Source organism: Lissotriton helveticus, chromosome 3_1 (genome assembly GCF_964261635.1).
Source record: "Lissotriton helveticus chromosome 3_1, aLisHel1.1, whole genome shotgun sequence".
Lineage (NCBI taxonomy): Eukaryota > Metazoa > Chordata > Amphibia > Caudata > Salamandridae > Lissotriton > Lissotriton helveticus.
In genome coordinates, this window is record NC_136061.1 from 639,766,797 (window position 1) to 639,788,981 (window position 22,185).

A 22,185-nucleotide genomic window follows, 5' to 3' on the forward strand; every position below is an offset into this window, starting at 1 on the left:
CGCCGATTGATCACTAGTACTATTCTTACACCATATAACCTACTGTATGTTTTTGTTTTTCCTACACATGTGTACCACTATAGTGCATTCTCCTAGTCCCACCTAAACCATCATCGCAACATGGATCCCCCCCATCCCCCCCATTCTCAGTCCCCATTACCCTCTCACCTCCTTTCTTAGTATAACTCCCCCTCCTCACAACATGACCACTCCCAATCCCATTTCCCCTCCTACTCTCAGCCCCCATTACCCTTCCTGCACCCCCACCTCGACTATCAGTCTCCCAGCATACACCCTGACCCACCCACCTACCATCATTGCCCTCACTCACACCACCAACACCCTCCCCACCTCATACACACCCCTCCCGCCTAAAACATCCCTTCTCCCTAACACCCTCCCATACACCAACACAACGCACACCTCCTCGAACACCAGCCCACGCTCCCACCTGCACACGAATTTCCTGGTCAGCCATTCCCCTCAGACGGCCGCCCCCACCTCCACCACCTACCCCACGGTGGACAACATCATGGCCACCCTTGCTCAGATCAAAGATGACATACACAACATCAAGGAACTACTCGCCACACACCCCATACACCCCTCACCCACCTCCCCTCCCAACTTATTCCCTACCCACCCGGCTGACTCACTCACTCAACACGCCCCAAACCGGGCGTCAATCCCCGCTCTTAGACGCAGCAAATACCCTCGTCCCCCTCGTCGCCCCTGCAACACCTCACACAACTACACCTCCCCGCCCAACGGGTCCTCCATCCTTCCGTCGAACTCTCTCACTCAACCTTAATCATTTTTATTAATTGTCTGATTCCCACATGTTTAACTTTGTAGCCATTTACGTGTGCCATTTATTTGTACTATTTTGTACATAGGTTGGCTTGTAGCCACCTATTTGTACCATTTATACTATGTGACCTATTGATTTATCTGTCTGACTATGCGTCCCCAGGTACTCCTCTTTGTAAAGCGCTCTGATATCCGCAAGGATCTTGTCCGCGCTATATAAAACTTTCAAAATAAATAAATAAATAAATGGAAACGTCCTGTACTGTGCATTGCCATGAGCAGCGGGACTGGCAACAGGGCCAGGTCTACAACCAGGCCCTGAGCTCCACCATCGCTGCTCATGGTCTTTAGCCGAGTGGAGCGAGAGATGTCCGCGACCCTGCGGCTAAGTCAACCTCCACTGTGCATGGTCTTTGGCCTAGGGCAGTAAGGATCGCCACAGAGCCTAGCCAATGGCCAGGCCATGTGCACAACTTTTCGTGGGTGATCAATTGAAGCTCCGCACAGCTTTTGAATGTGCATGGAAGGGATTTGCCGCAGTGCCTGGTCCAGTTGCCAATCCACGCTATGCACAGATAAGGCCATGAAAGAGTGGGCTGTCTACCTGATGGGTTAGGTGCAGGGCCTAGACAGAGGACAGCAGACAGGCCCTGCACCCAATCCTCCTGTTGTGTGCAGCAGCCGTGTGCCACAGAACCTTTGGTGCAGCAGGTATTTAGAGTTAGAACAGTATTCAACAAATACGTCGCCGCTTTATTTATATGCCACTGTTAACACGTAACATGCTGCAGACAATGACTGCTGTAAATGTATAAAAAAGGTATGTTTGACAATTAAAGGTGACTAAAAAAGGAGTTATTGATTTTAAAAATGCCTGTTTTCATTGATTTTTTTAATAACGTTTTTGATAATATGGCAAATGATCATGTTAACTTGAAAATAAAACTCTGTGCAAAAAGGAAGCAGGTAAAATGCTTTGGGGTTATTCTCCTCATTCTGTCCTTGAGCTGCTTGTTTTGAAGACGGGTATTCTGCTTCTGGTACCAAAAGAATGTAACCGTCAGTGCAATAGAACGCCATCCTCAGTCTTAGCGGATAACGCCCTCTCTCCCTCCACGGATGATATCTGGCTTTGATCACAGTGGCATGGCAGGCTAGTTGTGCCAAATTAATAGCATCCTCTTTCCCTAAAAACTGTTTTTATCTCAAACCATGCAGAACACTTTTCAGATAAAGGGCCAGATGTACTACACCTTTGTACGGTTACAACACTCCGAATCACAGTTTGTGACAGCAAAATAATGATTTATGATGTACGAATGCCATTTAAAATGTGTGTACCTTTATGCCACTTTAAATATTTGTACATTTTTACTAACTCCTAAAAGTGCTTTGCCACTCCATACTGAATCGCTATTTGGAAGGGGTATGCTGCAGTCGCCCTTTCCAAATAGCTATTCCGTACGAGATGTATCAATGTTTAGTTTCCAAAATCTGGTTGCGGAATATTGAAAAATTACTGCCTGGGGGTTGTAATGCATTCACAAAAGGTAAGAGATCCCCTTGACCCATCCAACACTGTGAATCTGAAAAAAGGTTTGTGAGGGAGTAGACAGTGGTCCAACGCAATTTTCAAACTTTTCACAAACAGAAAATGATTCTTTTTAAATGCAACAGTGTTTCCTTTAAGGAAAACAGGCTGCATTAAAAACAAGTTCAATACATTAAAAGGCAATCACAGACCTGGTGGTCTGCTGGCCCTGGCCGGCCACTATCCCTGTAATGGCCACTAATATGTGGCCTATCTCATTAATATTCATGAGGTAGGTCAGAGAGTGACCCACTCCAAAACAAAATGTAGCGAATTGATCTATAAGTACACAGGTAAGTCTGTAAATTTCTTTATTGGTCATAAAAAATACTAGTCGCAAATTAGAGTCCAGATATTAGTGACTAGTATCTAGTACAACAGGTCTAGAGTCAGGGCCACTGGAATTATGTGAAAGGGGAGGACAAATTATGTGGCAGTTTTTTTTAATAGTTATCACTTCATTATTTACATGGTAATACTCTCTAACAAAGATTTCACCTTATTAGTACTTTTGATCCTTTTGTGCTTGAAACGAAATGATTAGGTTGGTAAAATTTGCAGTTTCTGCAGCAGATGATGGGTTAAGTGGCAAATCCACAATTATGCGGAAAACGCAGCAGCATCACATAATTGCAGTGGTCTGGCCTACAGTCTTTCCTCGTGCAGAGGAAAAGAATAAATCTCCCACAATCAGAAGAAAAAAATCTCCCTCAATCAAGACTCCTTGGTTCCAGAACCCACTGCTACAAAGTCTGCCATAGGAGCGACTTTAGTAGAAGATCTTGACACTGCTAGTTCTGTACTCTTTTTTGTCTCTGTAGATGTCTACTCCAATGAATGAAGCTCTTGTTCTCTAGGACTGAAAGGCATAATGTACCCGTACTCTCCTGATGTGGTGCCCTGTCTCCTCTGGAAAGGAGAATATCGTCCACACTCAAAGGCAGAGCTTTTTTCTTTCCAGACAGGAGCTATTTCGTATAATAGAAGATTATTATTTTGATATCCCATTAGAATTCATGTATGCCAAGCTCAGAGGCATTGAACAGGAAGTCTGTAGGTTTATGCCATGAAGGTGTAAGGCGGGACATCCTGTTTTTAGCTTGCGGGATTCCACAAAATCAGAGTTTACCATAAATAAACACTATAATCGAAAATATGGCTCCAGGTACCCTCTAAATATTGAGCTTTATTAATAATACATGTGTTTTCATCACATTTATTTTGCCACTCTACGAGATAAGCTTGTGAATCAGGAAGCAGAAACCCACGTGCTTTAAACAGGACATCCCATTTATGGAGATGATGGGCAAGTTACTTACCTTCGGTAACGCCTTATCTGGTAGAGATTTGATCTAGCCATAGCTTCCTTAACTTTGAATTTCCCAGGCATCAGAATGGATCCAGAAGATTTTTCATTGAGTAATACCCCTGCGCGCCTCTCGGTGGTGTTGATTGGATGCACACAATGCCAGCTGCGGAGTCTGTGCCGAAGTGACATCACCTATTTAGGCACCACCTTGGAGCGCTGACATCAGTTACTTTACACGACTTTCCACGCCAGAAGCACCGAGCCATGAAGTACACTGCCATTGGTGAGTTGTGAAAAACTAGGGCCCTGAAAGTGAATAGCCCTGACCCATAAAAACCTTGGTGGGTTGGTAAGGAATCAGTGGCTAGATCATGTATCTACCAGATAAGGCATTACTAAAGGTAAGTACTTGTCCATATGATAGAGACATCAAGCCGCAGATTCCTTACCTTTGAATAGATACCCAAGCAATACCATCCACGGCAAAGGGACTGCGAACAAGTTTAAACCAGTAAGTTCTGCAGGAAAGAGCGACCAAAAAGGCTGTCCTGCGGACTTGACTGTTTAGCCATTAGTGCTTAGTAAATGCGTGCAGGAATCCCCATGTTGCTGCCTAAGAAATGTCGGGAACAGGAACTCCATTTTGCAACACCGTGGTAGCAGCCTTAGCTCTGGTGGAATGAGCCCTTAAGCTTTCTGGATGCTGCTTTTGGCAAGAGCGTAGCAAATTTTGATGCAGAGAATGGCCCATTCTGAGATAGTCCTTTTCTGCACTGCAAACCCTTTGTTTGATCCAAAGTACCCCATGAAGAGTAGGCCGCCCACATGGAACTTTTTAGTGCAGGCAAGGTAGAACAGCAATGCTCTTTTTGGGTCAAGATGGTGGAGTTGCTCCTATTCTTTAGAGGGGTGTGGCGGAGCATAGAAAGTGGGCAAGGTGACAGATTGCCTCACATGGAATGGTGTTACCACTTTCGGTAAGAAAGAGGCCCTAGTGCAAAGCGACAACTAATCAGGGAAGATGGCCAGGTAAGGAGGCTTGGATGACAGAGCCTACAATTCGCTCACCCTCCAGGCAGATGTATTTGCCACTAAAAAGGCTGTTTTGATAGTAGGCAGCCAGAGCGGCAATTGTGCAGAGGTTGAAATGGATCACATATTAGAGAGGTGAGCACCAAATTAAGGTGCCACTGAGTCATAATGAAAAGAGAAGGTGAGAACATATGTACAAGTCCTTTGAGGAATCTATTTACAATGGGAGACTTGAATAATGAGGGTTGGTCTGGCAGTCTCACAAAGGCAGACGGCCGAAGGATACCCTTTGAGACTGTCCAGTGCAGAGCCCTGAAGGGCAAGGGTCAAAATAAAAAGCAAAAGGTGAGAAAGGGATGCAGAAAGAGGATAACTAGGCCTTTCTGTACAATATTTTACAAATTTGTGCCACCGTCAGGCGCACACGGTCTTGTTAGTGGGATGACTTGCTGCCAAAATACCATATCAGACTTCGGGAGGAAGGTCAAATGCTATCAACTGCTGCTCAATTTCTACACATGAAAGCATTGAGTTGACAGGTTTGGGTGAAGGACCCTAACCCTGCTGCTATAACTGAAGGTCCTCCCAAAGGGGAAATCTGTTCGGAGGGCCAACGCTAGGTTGGAGAAGCTCAGGATACCAGACTCTCCGTGCCTAGTTCAGAGCCACAAAAATGACTTGGGCCTGGTTGCTCTTGATCTTTCTGAGGACAGGAGTGGTATTGCCGGTAATGCATATAGGAAGCCTAAGCTCCACTGAAGATGGTCCCTGAGCGAGAGCCGCCTTGGGAACTCCAGCGATCAAGACTGCTGACATTGCGTGTTCAGGACAGAGGTGAACAGAGCTAACCAAAGCTCCACCCATTGTTAAATGAGTCTTTGGGCCACCTCCAGATAGAGACACCATTTGTGATCAGCTAGGCCTTGACGGATGAGTTTGCCTGCCCTGGCATGCAGAGAACCTGCCAGGTGTTGAACGACCAGGGATATGCCCTGCTGTTCCAGCCAAGTCCAGAGACGCTGGGCCTGTTGAAAAAGGGTCCACGATTCCATTCTGCCCAGTACCACATGGCTTTGGTGTTGTCCGTAAACACTTAAACAAGCTTTCCCTTGATTGAGGGAAGAAAGGTTATTTAATGATGTGGAGGCCAGATTCTGCCGGAGACCATAGTCCTCTGATCTCCACCTCTCCCAGATGGCCGCACCATCCCACACGTTACACATCTGTCACTACTGTGTGATCTGGTTAGGTAAGGGAGAGGGTTCCGCCTCTGCCATTAGACTTTTAGTACAGCAAACTATGGAACAAAAGTGCTCCTCATCCACAGTTGCTCTAGGATGTCAAGGGGCAAACTCATTTTAGTCGTCAATCAGTGGCAGGCTTAAGATTTCATGTCGAGACCAGGTTTCAATGACTTTTTCTCAAGACTGAGTCTCAAGCAGTAAGTATATTGGTCATGAAGTCAGTTTTTGGCATCACCTTCTAATTAAATGTTTTGCCTTTGTGCTTAATTTGGGATTAACAAATAAAGAAAATCAAATGAAGGACAAACGTACATGACTGGCTTAAACTATTGAACACAACTTCATCGCCCCTCCTGCAATCTGACACTTTGGTGTGAAACAAGAAACAGATGGAATCAGGCTACCAGTATCATTCATACAGTACAATTCTGTTATATACAATCTGAAAATCTCAATGCTAGTGCAGAATCCTTGGAAAGAGGTGGTGCTATTTAGCGCCTTGACATTGTGTAAACGTTTTACGTTGTCACAGCTAGTGGCCTGGCTATTACAAAGAAGAACATCTGAGACTATTAGTATGGATAAGACGAAAATATTGGCACACAGTGGTTGCCAAAGAAACCACAAATTGGTCTTGAAAAGGTGACATCAAAAAGCATGAATCCCAATACCAGTAAACATGGAGTGAGTAGCATTAATCGTTTTGGAGTTTTGTAGAGCACCACTTATGGCACTTTGGTTCTTCAGTGCTACGGAATACTTGAAGGAGAAAGCCTGCAGGGTTTCTTCAAGTAGAGTGTTGCAGTTTGATTAGTGAGGTGACAACTTATGTGACATTCTTCTCCTGGTTTCTTTCCAGGCAAAAATGAGTTGTGAGAATGTTTGAAATGTTTAGCCTTCAGGTGATTACCGAACCATGCATAGTTTATTCAGCTCACAGGTTTGGCTTTATCGCATTCCGCAGCCTTGGTTTCCGTACTCCCAAAGATCCGACTTCATATCTTCACCAGCAAAAGACACACAATTGATGGATGGAATGCAGAACAAATCAAAACATTCACCCCCAGTCAAGAGATCTGGGCAAATCTGGGTTTTAAAAATCTGCACCACAGGGTATTCTGAAACTTTAAAGAGCATATGAGTGAGAGTTGAATTCTAGGATCAGACTCAAGACACTGATCATGAAGATTATCCCACCAAACCAATTCTTATTTGATTTGAGTGCAGTTGGAAAGGACTGGGCCAAGCTAAGTCAATTCAAGAAACATCCACCCAGTTTTCTAACATTTCAAAGAAGATTTTTTGAATAACTGTAAAATTGGAGGCGGACAAGTCATACATTATTTCAGAATATTTTTTTCTCCATCCTTGATGAGAAGGAAAGACAACAAGATAAACCCATAAGGAAAACAGTATGTAATGGAAAAGGAAGCAACACAGACCGAAAAGCAGAATATCAAAAAGCATCATGAGAAAATTGGAGGTGGTCATTAAAATGGGTAAGGGCGTCTGCAATATCATAGAACTGGAAAGATGAAGGATAACACTTTCTTTAAAGACCAAAATCTAGAGGTATTGCACGCTTGCTGCCATGGAGAAAACAAGAAGTTGTGAAAATAAATTTACCTGTGAAATAATTCAAAACTCTATTGAATTTGTTATTTTACAGGATTATATTTTTTGTGATGAAAGGATCAAATCCTGAACCATATCGTGCATATTTCATTTGTGGAAATAATTTGTTAAAATAAAACATTTAATTCACAAGAGTTTAAAGATTATCCGAATAATGCATAACGTGCAAACACATATAAAATAGGAAACATTTCCAGCAATGAGCCCCAAAAAGATTAATTATGAGTTAATGTCTGATGTGGTTTATTGTGTCGAGAAAGGTACCCGAGATTACCTAATTCATTAAAAGAAATGTAGTATGATAAAACAAATATAATACGTCATGGAGACAACTCTACCAGAACAAAATAAATCAGTAATCATCAGCATCCAAGGTGCAAATGTCCCAAGCAATCACATCCCAAATTCATGCAATTCCCCTTAGGCCTCACAAAAACTTACTTAGATTGTCGGTCACAATAAGTGAACTCTGGAATGCTTTAAGGGCGTCTCCAACCAGATGAATAAAATCTTCAACAACTTTCATTAGCTGCACAGAGCCTGGAGAAACCTGAATCAGGATAGAAAATACATATTGGAACATGGAATCCTTACTACAAATGCAAGTTTTCCAATTTCACCACATTGCTTCTGTCGGATGTATGACGGTACGACGCGTACCGTCACAACGCATCCCTTTACACCGTGTCCCTTACAACGCAAGTCGTTACCACGACTTGCATTGGGGCCGCGGATTTCGAATAGTATAATTTACTATTCTAACACCAGTCCCCGTGGACACTAGGGAAGGTGTTGGGATAGTAAATTTACTATTTTTAATCCTTTAGCGCCCTCCAGCGCAAGTCGTGGTAACGACTTGCGTTGTAAGGGACGCGTTGTAAAGGCCACGAGGAGTAAAATCCGCGTGGTAAAGGTTGTTTCCCGCTTCTGTCCACTGCTTTTGCAAATAAAGCATTCTCCTTACAGCCAAGAACCTCAATATTATCAAAGGTGGCCCACTCTAGTATTTAATTTTAAACACCATAACTTGATGAAGAAGAATACCTTAAAATTTGCAATTTCCTTCTTGTTTGTTACTGTCCTTTTAAAAATTGTCTTTATAGCATACAGGTAGCTATTAAAATCACAATCACATTTTTAAAACTGCCATTTAATAAACATTTTATAATTAGAGCAAATAATGATTGTATAACATTCATCTTTTACTTAAATGAAATCCAGAGTCCACAATAGTACACCAACATGTGCAAAATGAAAAAGTTACTTAACTTTGATACAGATCTTCTGGTAGATACTCCAACTGTAGATTTTTCACCATTTGAATATTCCCCAGGCATCACACTAGATCTGGAATCTTTTTGGGGATTACCCCTATAAGCCTGTAGGCGTCGGATGGCTCAGAAAGTGAAGAATAGAACCGCATACAGGCGACACTCACATGCGCTGACATCAGTTCCTTTCTAGGCTGTCCACACACTGAGAAGCAGAGTTAAAGAGCAAATAGGTTTTGACCACTGTGCAGAACTCTATACCTTGGACTTTATTAGGTAGAAATATAGCAGGATCACAGAAAGGAGACGGTGGGAGGATTGGAGAGGAATCTGGAGAGTATCTACCAAAAAAAACATGACAGAAAGAAAGTAATTTGTTCTTCATATACTTTTAATTACAGATTCCTCGCCTTTTGAATAGGTACCAAAGCAGTACCTTCCAGTTGGTGGGTCTGTGAACTGGCTCAACCCAAAAAGTCCAGCAGGAACAAGCAGACAAAAATCCCGTTTCCCATTTCCAAGGACCTTGCTGTCCAGACAGTAATGCTCATGAAAGTATGAAGTGACGTCTGTGTGTCAGCCAGGCAAATATCCAGAACAGGCATTCTGAGTGCCAATGCAGTGATAGCTCCCTTGGCTCTGGTGGAATGAAACCACAAAACTTCCAAGGGGAACTTTTGGGCTAACACATAGCAGATTTCAATGCAGAGCAACCTGTCCCAAGAGATGTCCCTCTCCTTCACTTCACTGCCTTGCCCTTTTTGCACCAGCAAATCAGACATAGAGCAGATTGTCCCCACAATGCTCTTTAGCAGATCAACGTAGAAATTAGGGTCCTTTTAGGTACCAGCCAACGGAGTCTCTTCTCCTCCTTAGAGGGGTGAAGTGGATGGATGATCACCAGCAGGGCAATGTTTTCCCAAGCAGAACAAAAGTTACCACTTTCAGAAGAAAGGAAACTCGGGTTCTCAAGACCAACTTGTCTGGGAAGAAAGTAGTGCATTGCCAGTTGATGGAGAGGGCTTGCAGCTCACTCAACTGCTGCTCTGATGTCATGACGATGAGGAACACTGTTTTTTTTATGTGAAGTCAAAATGGGCAGCTGTGCAGTGGACAAATGAAATACACATCAGTAAGGTGAGAACCAAGTTAAGGTCCCGCTAAGGCATATTAAAGGAAGAGGGAGGAAACATATGTTGCAAGCCCTTCAAAAAACTCATGACTATGGGTGGTTCAAACAAAGAAAGCAACTGCAAAAAAGGCTGGAAAAGCCAAGAGGTACACTTTAACTGTGACCACAGTGAGTCCTTACTAGGGAAGGGGCAACACCAAAAGCAGTACTTCAGATAACCTGACTTAGAGGGTCAATCTGACAAATACCGCACCAAACCACAAACTGGTCCCAACAGCGGACGTATATTGCATTTTGTTAAGGGATGCCTGGTTGCCACAATAACCTCTGCAATCTCGGTAGGGAGATTGAATGCAGTCAGAAGCTGCCACGCAATCTGCAAGCAAGGATGTGAAGATTGTGCAGACCTGTGTGCAGGTCCCTGCCCTGCTGCCCACGACCGAAGATCCCCCAAAGGCAGAAACCTGATCGAAAGAAAGATGATCATGCTCAGAAGTTCAGGATACCACACTCTCTCAGTGCACAAATGATGACACTCGGATGACTTGGCCCAGTCATTCCTGATGATCTCCAGAACTCAGGGCAGGAGAGGTATGGGAGGAAAAGGTGTACAGAAGTCCTGAATTCCACTCTAAGCAGAATGTCTCTTCAAAAGGAAGACACACTTGAGTGCGTAAAAACGCTAAAATTGCACTTTTATGGCGGTGGTGAAAAGATCGAGCCCTGGTTCTCCCCATTTGCAGAAGAGACCTTGCCCCATCTCCAGATGCAGCTGCTATTGGTGATTTGGTAGGTGTCAGTGGTTAGGGTTCTATTCCTTGGCTTTTTATGATCCTACTAGATGGTGTACGACCAGTAAATCCCCTGATGTACCAGCCATTTCAAGAGACATAGTAGCTTTTGGCACAGGGTCCGCGACCCCCACTCTTCCCTATTTCTTGTAATAACACATGGCGGTGTTTTTGTCCTTGAACCCCTGTACCATTCTCCCTTTGATAGGTTATAGGAAGGCCTTCAACGCCAAGTGAAGCTCCAGGGGGGTTAATGAGGAGCCAAGACTCAGCCGTGGACCAGATGCCTCTGATTTCCAACTTTCCTGAGAGGCTGCCCCAACCCACAAGCAATGCATCAGTCACCACGGTAAGCTCTGAATGGGTAGGGAGTGGGGTGTGCTGGTGACCCAATAGGGGAACATCAACCACCACTGCAGGTCTTTGGCAGTCTCCTCTGAACTCTGGACGTGGTCAGGGAGGTCCCTGTGATGCTGTGCCCACTAGTACTTCAGATCCTACTGGCAGAGTCTGGTGTATGACACCTAGTGCGCCTGATCAACAAAGTCTAGGAGGCCAGTCCGAGCATCTTCAGAGTCATCCTCACTGAAATCCAGAACAGAGGCTGAAATATTGGGATTATAGTCCAAATGTCCTAGACTCTCCATTCGCGGATAAAGCCAGGAAGCTGCATTACATTGACAATAGCCCCCATGAAATGTGGTGGTTTGCCATAGTCTGGAGGTAGGTGATGACGGCATGGGGCTAGCTCACCATGCGCAGCCAGCAGTTGAGGTAGGAGAAGATTGGAACCCCTGACCTCCATAGATGTGCTGTAACCACAGATATCAATTTTGAGAACACCTCAGGGACACTGGTGAGGCCAAAAGTGAGCACCTAAAACTGAAAATACTTCTGCCCCACCGTGAACTACAGGTGGTGCCTGTAGGATGGGAATGAGAGATTAACAGTCCTGCTGCTCTAACCCTACCATCACGTCTCCAGGGTCGAGGGCAGACATGAGCTGGGGCAGGGTGAGCATCCTAAATGTATTTTTTCGCAGTCAGGCGTTGAGAGGGCAAAGTTCTAGAACAAAAGCCTCTGTCCTTCTTTGGAACCAGAAAATAAAGGGATTTACAACCAAAGCCTCCTTCTGATTCCAGAAACCTCTCCATGGCTCCTTTGCAGCATTTCATGTTGCAAGGAGAGAAAGTCCTCTTTCAGCCAATCTTAAAATGGTGCAAGGTAAGGGGGGCAGGAAATGGTAGGGTGTAACCTCACTGGACAATCTGTAGGACCTATTTGTCAGAATTTATCGCCTCCCACCCTGGTAGAAATGTCAGGTCCTGCTTCCAGTAGGACACACTAAATAGGTTTTGACGAAGAGGGAGGGGGTCGATGATTGTGCTGCGCTGCTCCTGTAGTCAAACCATCTGTGGGTACCACAGCCTCTGCCACAAAAAGGCTGAAGGAGTGCACAGGCCAAATGGGTGCACTAATATCCATAAAGTGCTCAAGGATGGAAAGGCATGACCATTAACATGGACTGAACTTTTACAGAGATACACATTGACCTCATCCAGATGTTCCTACTGAAAGCCGCACTGTTGCTAATTGCCCTGCATAGACAATCTGTGGTGTTCCCACCACGGCGGATAGCAACATTTTGCTGTGTCGTGGTGATCCTAAATAGCTGCATAAAGACAAGACACAAATCATCAGAGATACCCAGTACGAACTGTGCATCAGTCCCAAAGGGCATGAGTATATCATCGTAAGGTGCAGCTGGCTTTAAAACTGTCTATGGTTTGGTAAATACATTCCCAGCATCAAATGCATCATTGTCAGAGTCCGTACCAAATAAAGTATGGAGTATCTGTGCCCTTCCTTGAGGCACAGTTAATGAACTGGAACCTGATGGGTTGCTCAAAGGCTGCGGTCCAAGGGGATCAGGAAAGGTGAAGTGGTGCTGACTGGCAAAGAACAATAGGTTGTGCTTCATAATCCAGTGTCAAAGCACCAGGGTCTGGTGCGGGTCATGGCACCAGGATTGGGGTCAGCAGGGAAGCTGGTGTCGGGCCCATAGCGTTTCAAGAGGGTTCAGGTGGCTTACAAAGTAGAACCACCGGCAGGATATAGATGAAGGATGTAGAGTTGGAAATAAAAAAAAATATAGGATGAATCTGGAAGCCGTAATAGGTGAGGAACACGATTTATTGCAGAAAGAAACTCCAACTACCACTGTGCAGCATACAACAGCTCTAACTACTATCACAGCTTCTCACTTCAATCCATAAAATTCTACATGGAACATACACCACTGTCCTGATACATGACCATCAGGAAAAACCACTAGAGTTTAGAGGAAGATAAGGAAAGGAAGCCAATTTCCACGAAGGCGCTACTTGCGGTTCCTTGCGGCCTGGAGGCACACTAGCTAGCCAGCAATGTGCCAAAGTGCCACAAGCAAGGCTTCACTCAATCCTTTAATTTGCTGCAGAGTCACCGACGGCTCTGAAAATTCAGGCAGCCTCAGGACAAGGATCGGAATTGGCTTCGATGGGAAATGGCTTCGGGAGAAAGACCAGGAGGTACTTTGATGTCCTAGTTCGAGGCAGGAGAGGGCTGAGTTCCGCTCAAACTTTTTATAGTTTTCTTTGAATACGGGAAGAACACCTTTGCTTTGACTGGTCACAGCATTGATTCTTACGATGCTTGGTGAAGTAGAACTTTGCCTCATAGTGCCATAAGGCCTTAGGATTCATCAAAGTTCAGTCACTGCAGGATTAAGTGTTGTGTTCTGACCCAAGGCAACACAGACAAATCTGATGGGGGGGTCTATCATAGAAATTGTCTTGCAAGAGTCTCTACAAAGTTTAAACCCTGTTGTCTGGAGAGGTAATATTTTACGGTCCACCCTGGACTTTTTTAAAGACTTTTGAGGGAAAGATCTTGGGAGGAGATGAGGGTTAGCTTCGGATCTAGGTTTGCTGCCACTGAAAGAAAGGAACTGATGACAGCGTGTGCAAGTTCCGAAGCAGAACAATATTGACATAGCGACACATGACACCATCAGGGGTATTGCAGGGGTATTGCTCGAAAGGTTTCCCGATCCACTCAAACACCTGGGGAATATTTAAAAATTGGAAATGTATTTTTATTACAGACAGGTCTTTTAGTCAAGCTTTGTTTGCCAATGTTTAATGGAAAGGTGGGTGTTTTTTTTAACTTATATTCTCTGTCTGCAACCGTTGCGGTCCTAACTAAGATAATAAAAATGTAAAGATTGCTGCATGGGCATATTTATTCCAAACAAAATGATGTCCGAAATTCTATTATTGTATACAAATGAATCCTACATTATCCATTAAACATCTATTTCCAAACTATGGGGTCGATTAGGATCGCGGATTTTCCGCATCCTCCGGGCCGGCGGAAGCCACCGCCGACCTGGAGGATGCGGAAAATCCGCTGTGGACCCACCAAAGACCCATCGCCAAATTAGGATGGCTGGTGGGTCTTGGTTTCAGTCCGCCGCTTTTCCGCTGCGGTCGGCTTGCAACTGTGCCAGAAAAGCTCTAATATGGTGGCGGTGTCTCTCAGACACCGCCAGACATATTAGGATGGCTTCCCAGACATGCTTTTCCGCGGCGGGTTCTCCGCCGTGTAAAAGCATACGGATCTTCACTTCGGGGGCCCGTTGCGGGCCCCCTGGGTGAAGGGAGGTGGGGGGTGCACATGGGGGATACCAATGGTACCCCCCAGCATTTACATGCAGAAAGCGGCAGGCACCGCGCGGTGCCTGCCGCTTTGTGCATGTAAATGCAATGCATGCGTTTTTAACATTGCAGCGGGTGCAGCATGAAGCCGCACCCGCCGCAATGTTAAAAATTGAGGATTTGACCGCCAGGGTGGCGGTCACATCCTAATTGCACAGGAGGGAACGCCGCAGCACATGAGGACGTTCCCTCCTACTCAGGGCTCGCAGACGGACGCAAGTCAGTCCGCGATCGTAATGTGCCCCTAGGTGTACAAATATATACAAAGCTCTGACAAGCACAAAAAAGTACCCATCAAAATTCCACTAACACCGCATCTATAATTGAAAGGAGAAATCTTATATTATATTTCGGCGAACCCTCTGACATGGCAAAATATTGTACCTTATGGTAGTTAGCTGGTAAGAGCATATGATACTTATATGGTAAATGTGCCTTTCCACAGACTAATTTATATGCTCTTCCCAGGTATTTAGACAGCAGTGGGCCTTTTTCATGTTAAAAGACCAAAGCTGGGAATTTCTATTGTTATAGGAAATAACTCAGACATTTGCAGACTTCCTCGTGTTAGACAACTGTGACTCTTACTTTCTGATCCAAGCAGTCTGTTAAAGAACCCATGTCGGGGAGGTTATACATCAAAACCCACAAGTCGGAATTTACTAAACTAAGCACCTAAACCCCAAAGAATCCTGACTGTTGTAGAATCACTGTGGCTGTTGTAAGTAGTAAGAGGTTTGGAAGCGTCTATAAGATGCACATTCTCTGGACCCATACCTGTCTGCAGGTACCTTTCCAGTCAAATCCATGCTCTAATTAACATAACTTGTTTTAACTTATGGTGGATAACAGACTACTTTAGACTGTGTTTCAATTCAGAATACATTTGCTTTATCACCTATTATGTTACAATACCTTTGAATTTCTATGGTACCAGGGTTTAAGTTACAGATTACTGATGATTTTGCAATGCATTAGATTACTGACTATTATTCTGCTTTATATGTGATGCATTTGATTACATAACGAATACATTACATCTCCCTGTACTTGATTTCAGAAGGAAATTACTTTTCATTTTATAACTTTTAGTGGATTACTGAAGGAACAGACTTGATTTTTTAATCCTGCATACAGTTACTAAATTAGATTATATTTTTAATTATACCATGGAGTAGATTATGTTTAGTTTACGACATTATATAAAAATATTGCACCAATTACTTGACCATGCATCAGATGCAGTAAGGAGGGAATAATAAGTAGACCCTACAGTCTGCGTACTTTACCAAGCACATTAAACGTTGCTCTGGTTACTTTAGCCTATATTTTCTTTGGATTTAAGAAAGAGATCAACAATGGGACTGCTTTTTTCTATGTTATATCATAGGATGAGATACCTCTCATTTGTTTTAGTAAAAGAGACTACTCAGATGCTTTGTGTGGCACTTGAATTAGAGAAGGCTGAGGTGGTTACCTGGTTACTTTACCATGCATTACATTACAGAATGTAATGTTATGTTATGTTATGTTACCTGGATTTATTGAGCGCACAGATGCCCCAGCAAAGGGGCGTCCTGGCGCTGGTACAGAACAGAGATCCGGACAGGAGTGAGAAACACAGCACAACAGAACTAAGGGACTAAGGGGAAAAGAAAGGTTTTTACAGCCTTCCTGAAAGCGAGAAGCCCATTGATAGCACGTATGTGGACAGGCAAGGAATTCCATAACTCTAAAAGAGTGTCCGCCAATCCTGGATCTCTTAAAACGAGGCACTATGGCTAAATGAAGACCAGAGGACCTCAAGGAGCGTGCTGGGACATAGGGGGAGATGAGATGCTCCAAAATCTGAGGGGATGAGTATTTGAGGATTTTAAACGTCAGAGTGAGAGACTTAAACATTATTCTCTGAGCCACCGGAAGCCAATGGAGATTATGAATGGTTTTCCTGGCTGAACAGAATTTGGGTAGGCCAACCAGAGCCCTCGCGGCCGCGTTTTGAACGCGTTGGAGACGGGAAAGCTCAGCCTGATTGACTCCAAGAAAAAGGGAACTGGCATAGTCTAGTTTAGACAAAATCATGGCTTGCACAATGAGTTGTCGGGTGGGAGCATCGAAGAATTTAAAGGTGGATCGAAGTTGACGCAAAATCCCAAAACACGTTGCAGCCGTCCTTTTTGTGTGGACGGAAAAGCTCAGTTGGGAGTCAAACCAAACCCCAAGATTTTTTACTTCAGTGACGGGGGTAGGGGTAGGACCAAGCTCATGCGGCCACCAGTTATGGCCCCATAAATGAGTTTGTTTTCCCACAATGAGCACCTCGGTTTTCTTGGCATTCAATTGCAGGAAATTGTCATTCATCCAGTGAGCCACAGATATTAGTCCCTCACGGAACTTAGTAGCCTCAAGATCGGAAGCCCCACTAATGGCAACCGCCAGCTGAGTGTCGTCAGCGTAGGACACGATGGATAGGTTCCCACGCTTGGCGACATCAGCTAGCGGTTGAACATAGAGGTTGAATAAAGTGGGGCTAAGAGCCGATCCCTGCGGAACTCCCTGGGCGATCGCATGTGGTTTAGATTCGAACGGGGGGGTGGTGACCCTGAAGGAGCGATCAGATAAAAAAGATCTGAACCATTCAAGGGCCAAATTGTCCACCCCGGCCTCAGCCAGACGTTGGAGTAAGATGACGTGGGAGACAGTGTCAAAGGCGGCACTTAGATCAAGTAGCACCAGTGCCGCCGTATGACCTGAATCCACCAACATGCGCAGATGTTCAGCCATATACAGGAGCGCCGTCTCGGTGCTGTGACCGGGCCTGAAGCCATTCTGCGAGGGATCTAAAATATTCGCAGAGTGGAGATGGTTAACTAAGATGGTATTGACATGGGCCTCAGTCAGTTTGGCAGCCCACGGGAGGAGGGAAATGGGGCGATAATTTTCAGATTTTAGAGGGTCAAGAGCAGGTTTTTTTAAGATAGGGATTACCTGAGCCTGTTTCCATGCACAGGGAACAGAGCCCGAGGACAGGGACAAATTAATAAACTTACAAAGCGGGGGAAGACACAGAGAAGCAGATTCTCTAAATTGTGCAGGCCGCAAAGGATCTTTAGGGGAACCCGACTTCACTCTAATAACAAGTTTGTTGAACTCCTCCATGGAAAGCTCCGGAAGATGGGATAGCGAGATAGTAGTGCTAGCGGTAGCGGTGGTAATCTGCCGAGATCCTGTAGAACTGGGGAAAGCTCGATAGATACCTTCCACTTTACTAATGAAAAAGGCAGCTAAGTCCTCACAGTGAGAGGGAGAACAAATCTCCGCGGCAGAGGTTCTACAAATAGTGAGCTCTTTAAGTGCCTTAAAAATAAGTTTAACGGGATTGGTGCTGGCACTGAACTCACGAGAAAAATAGGAGGCCCGGGCCCTACAAATAGCTCTGTGGTACTGCTTGATGGTTGCAAGGTACAGAGTTTTGCTGACCGGGTTATATGACTTGCGCCAGGCTCTTTCGGCTTGTTTGCAGGATTTTTTTAACAGCCGAAGAGAGTCGTCATACCAAGGACTGGAATGAGAGCGCCGTTGTTTGGTCTGAGTAGCAGGAATAAGCTTGTCCAACACACTAGTCAGCCAATTGCAATATAAATCGTAGCCAGATTCAACGTCGGTAAATGGGGCCAAAGGGGCATCGCCCAAGAACTGATGGAAATCACTAAGTTTCAATTTTTTCCAAGGGCGCCTGAGAATGGCAGAAGTAGGAGCAGCTACAGGAGGACCTTCAAGCGAAAGGTGGCATTCAATTAGATAGTGGTCTGTCCAGGCCATAGGCCTAGGGGGCAGAACTTGGACCGATGAAAGGGAGGTAAAGAAAGGGTCCAGAATGTGACCACCAATATGTGTGTTATGTTCAACTAATTGAGAAAGTTGGAGGGCCTCCAGGTCGGCACATGTACTACTGGCCGCCGAGGGACAAGGGGAATCAAAATGGAGATTGAGATCCCCGACTATGCTAAAATTGGCAGTTTTAAGGGCCAGGGAGCTTACTACATCGGGGAGGGCAGCCCTAAAGGCAGCGTCGGGGCCCGGGGGGCGGTAAATGAGTAGGCCCGAGAAGGAAAAGTGCGGATTAACAGAAACTGAGAAAAAGGCACTTTCACATCCCGCAATATCCATGGCCTTCCAGGTGCATGGATAGCTGGTTTTGATAGCGGCTGCGATGCCACCCCCTCTAGAGTCACGGTTGAGGGTGTAAATTGTATACTCCGGAGGGAGTGCTAAATTGATGGCAACCGAAGCGTCGTTATGGAGCCAGGTTTCAGACATGAACAAGATATCCGGAGCCTCATCAAGTAAGTCACGAACAGCAAGATGGTGCTTCACCAGAGATCTAACATTGAGATGGTAGATCTTAAATAATGTAGGATCTGGTGGCTTACGGGAGACAGAGCCGTGAGTAGGGATCGGGGCGGCTAAGGGAAGCGTGAAGGCACAGCCGGGGCACCTAAAAGGACCACATAGAGGATGGAGAGAAGTCTCAGAGCAAGGGGGGAGGGTCGGGCGAAGGCAGAATAGGTCAGTTTTAGAATACATGCCTGACGGAAGCAAAAAGACGTACCAGCCAAGGCGCAGAGCCCTGCCCTGGCGCTTCCTCAGCGCTGACGGGCGCAGACGGGCAGGACTTTGGCACGACTCAGGCGCAGTGAAGGCGCGGGCCGCTGCGCGTCACCGCTGCGCGATAGGGCAGAGTTTAAGAAGGGCGGGCGGAGGAGGGCCCTTCTATAATACATTATAGAAGGCTATTCTGATTCTTTTACCGTTATTAACTGGGTTACAGACAATAACTCAGAATAGCTCATCCTCTTCACACTAATGAATAAGTCTACTTATGTTATTTGAATTTGAATTAGGTGGTGATAGTTACCCTGTATTAGATTGCACGACCATACTCTAATTTACTTTGCTCAGCAATGGATTCTATTAGAATGTCCTGAAGTGGTTAATAGGTGAGTGCTCTGACTGCCTTACTTGTAATAGATTACAGGGTATGCAACCTTTACAACGCAACTTTTACCACGCAGTGCTGTTACAACACATGTATTACAACGAAAACCATTACAACGCATTACACTGGGGGGCGCTCTAGGAAAAGTAATAGTTTTAATTTACTATCCAACACCTTCCCTAGTGTCCACGGGGACTGGAGTTGGAATAGTAAATTAAACTATTCACTATCCAGCACCCCCAAGTGTAATGCGTTGTAATGGTTTTCGTTGTAATACTTGCGTTGTAACAGCATGCGTTGTAATAGCATGCGTTGTAACGGGGGAACATCCTTTACCACGCGGATTTTACTCCGCAGTACCCTTTCAACGCGTCTTTTACAACGCAAGTCGTAACCACGACTTGCGCTGGAGGGCGCTACAGGACAAGGAATCATTTAATTTACTATCCAACACCTTCCCTACTGTACGTAGGCTGGTGTTGGAATAGTAAATTAAAAAATTCCTAAGTCGGGGGGCGTGGCTTACGCGCCGACGTGGAATGGCGCTGCCCGGCTGAGCTCCGTGACGACGCGGGACCTATTCTGCCTTTCCTGCTTTCCTCCCTCACGCGGACACCGGGGACAGTTAATTTCGTACGGCGGAACATGGTCCCCGTACTTTGTGAGCGGCGGCGGCACTTCAAAGTGCTGCTTTAACGTCTTTTTCTCGGCAGCTTCTATTCTCAGTGCAGGGACGCGGGCGGCCGCCATTTTGTGCCGCCGCGCTCGCGTCCCGTTTTCTGGCGGATTTGCCATCGCTCCTGTCCATATGCTGCCGCCACAAGTCACAGTTGGACAAGGTATGTCATGAATACTGTGCAGAATGCTTCCTCTACATTTTTATGAACTTTTGCGCCAAAGTTCCTCTCAGCTCTTCTCTTGCTACTAGTACTGCATACAGGCGGCCATTTTGAGGTGATACCTGCGCACCTGATCTATTCCTGCATTTCTGTCGCCATTAACCCCTCGTTGCTCAACGTATAAACTGCATGGTTTCCAACCCCTATGGACGCTCTGCTGCTTTCTCCCTCGTTATATCCTTGGTTGGTTCCTTGGCTGTGATTCTCTGACTCTTGCTGCCTCTAGACGCCTGTCCTATTGGTTGGAATTCCTGCTTCTCCAGTGCTGCATATCACCCAGTCCAGGTCTTCTTCCACCAAGTGTTCTCTATTCACTACTTTGAGGGTCTCATAATTTTTATTATTTGGTTTGGCTTCTCTTCTTGTGGTCTTCCTGGTCTGCTCCTCTGTTGGCATCATGTCTCAGACCGTGGGACATCCGAGAGCGTCTGTCACCGGAACAACCCCAAAACGCCTCAAGAATGACCCTCCGTCCCCAATTCGCACCTCTCAAAACCCGGTGCTGGACTCCATCTTAGAAGAGGTCCGTGGCTTACAACCGTTCATGGTGGCAACTAATGAGAAGCTCAAGCAGATTGAAGACAGATGGGTAGTCATGGAAAACAAAGTCTCGCAACTAGAACAACGTATTAGTGATGTCCAGGATGTATCTACAAAAATTCCTCTTCTTGAAAGGGAGATACAGCAGCTGAAACTTCACACTGAGGACCTTGAAAACCGTAACAGGCGAAACAACCTCCGTATTTATGGTGTTCCGGAGTCCCTAGGGGAGGGCGATATGGTGACCTTCGTCCGCAAACTCCTTTACGAGCTTTTGGGCCTCCCACCAGAATCTGTCCCACTAAATATTCAGCGTGCGCACCGTCTGGGTCGACCGCAATCCAACCCAGCCAAACCTAGAGGTATCATCTTGCTTTTTCTGGAATTCACTGAATTGATGACTGTTCTTAAAGCTGCAAGAGCAAAACGTCGCCTCATATGGTCTGGTAACAACATCTACATATCCCAGGACCTATCGAATGCTACGAATGCCCGTCGCAAGGAATTCCTTAATCTACGTCCACGCATGAGGGAACTCAACATCCAATATGGAATCCTTCATCCTTGTCTCTGCAAAATCACCCACAATGGTCGTTCACGTACCTTTGAGGATCCGCAGAAGCTTCGAGAATATCTTCTCACCGTCGTTTCACCCACGATGGACACTAATGACTGAAATTAACTTTCTTCTAATATCTGCAATCATTTTTCTACTGTCTTGACAACTGTTGTGGCCTTGTCCCGGTTTCTTTCTTGTCATGTCTGGCTATAACTTTATTTCTTCTTGAATATATCCTACTTATATTCCCGCGTTTTCCTTGCTCTGTTGGATTGGCGCCCGCGCTGGCGTCTCCATGCCTCTACTGTTTAGCTCTTCTCTTTCTTTTCAGGACTGGCATCTTTGCCTTGTCTTGTTTCTTAGCTGTTTCCTTCTTTTTTTCTCCTCTCTCTTTCTTCTCTTTTTCACAGGCCATTGTTGCATATTCATTGCTCATTCATGTTCCGGTATCTTCTTTGTATCCCTTCTTGTCTTTCTTTTCGTAGTCTCTAGTGTTCCTCATGGTTATTTATGCATCGCTATATGGATTGTGACGTTCCTTCATATTTTGTTCTCCTATATTTACCCGTTTTGTATTCCTAACATGTTTGTCTTCCTTGTTTCTCCCTTTAGTTC

At 45.3% G+C, this 22,185-nt stretch overlaps 1 protein-coding gene across 1 annotated transcript in view; it reads right to left on the reverse strand.

The window, feature by feature from the left end:
• ADGRB2 (adhesion G protein-coupled receptor B2) overlaps nucleotides 1-22,185 on the reverse strand; it is a 1,067,283-nt gene that overhangs the window by 318,800 nt on the left and 726,298 nt on the right. Inside the window, exon 10 of the mRNA XM_078680649.1 lies at nucleotides 8,063-8,171. Coding sequence (XP_078536775.1) covers nucleotides 8,063-8,171 — 109 coding nt within the window. The remainder of the gene's footprint in view (nucleotides 1-8,062; nucleotides 8,172-22,185) is intronic.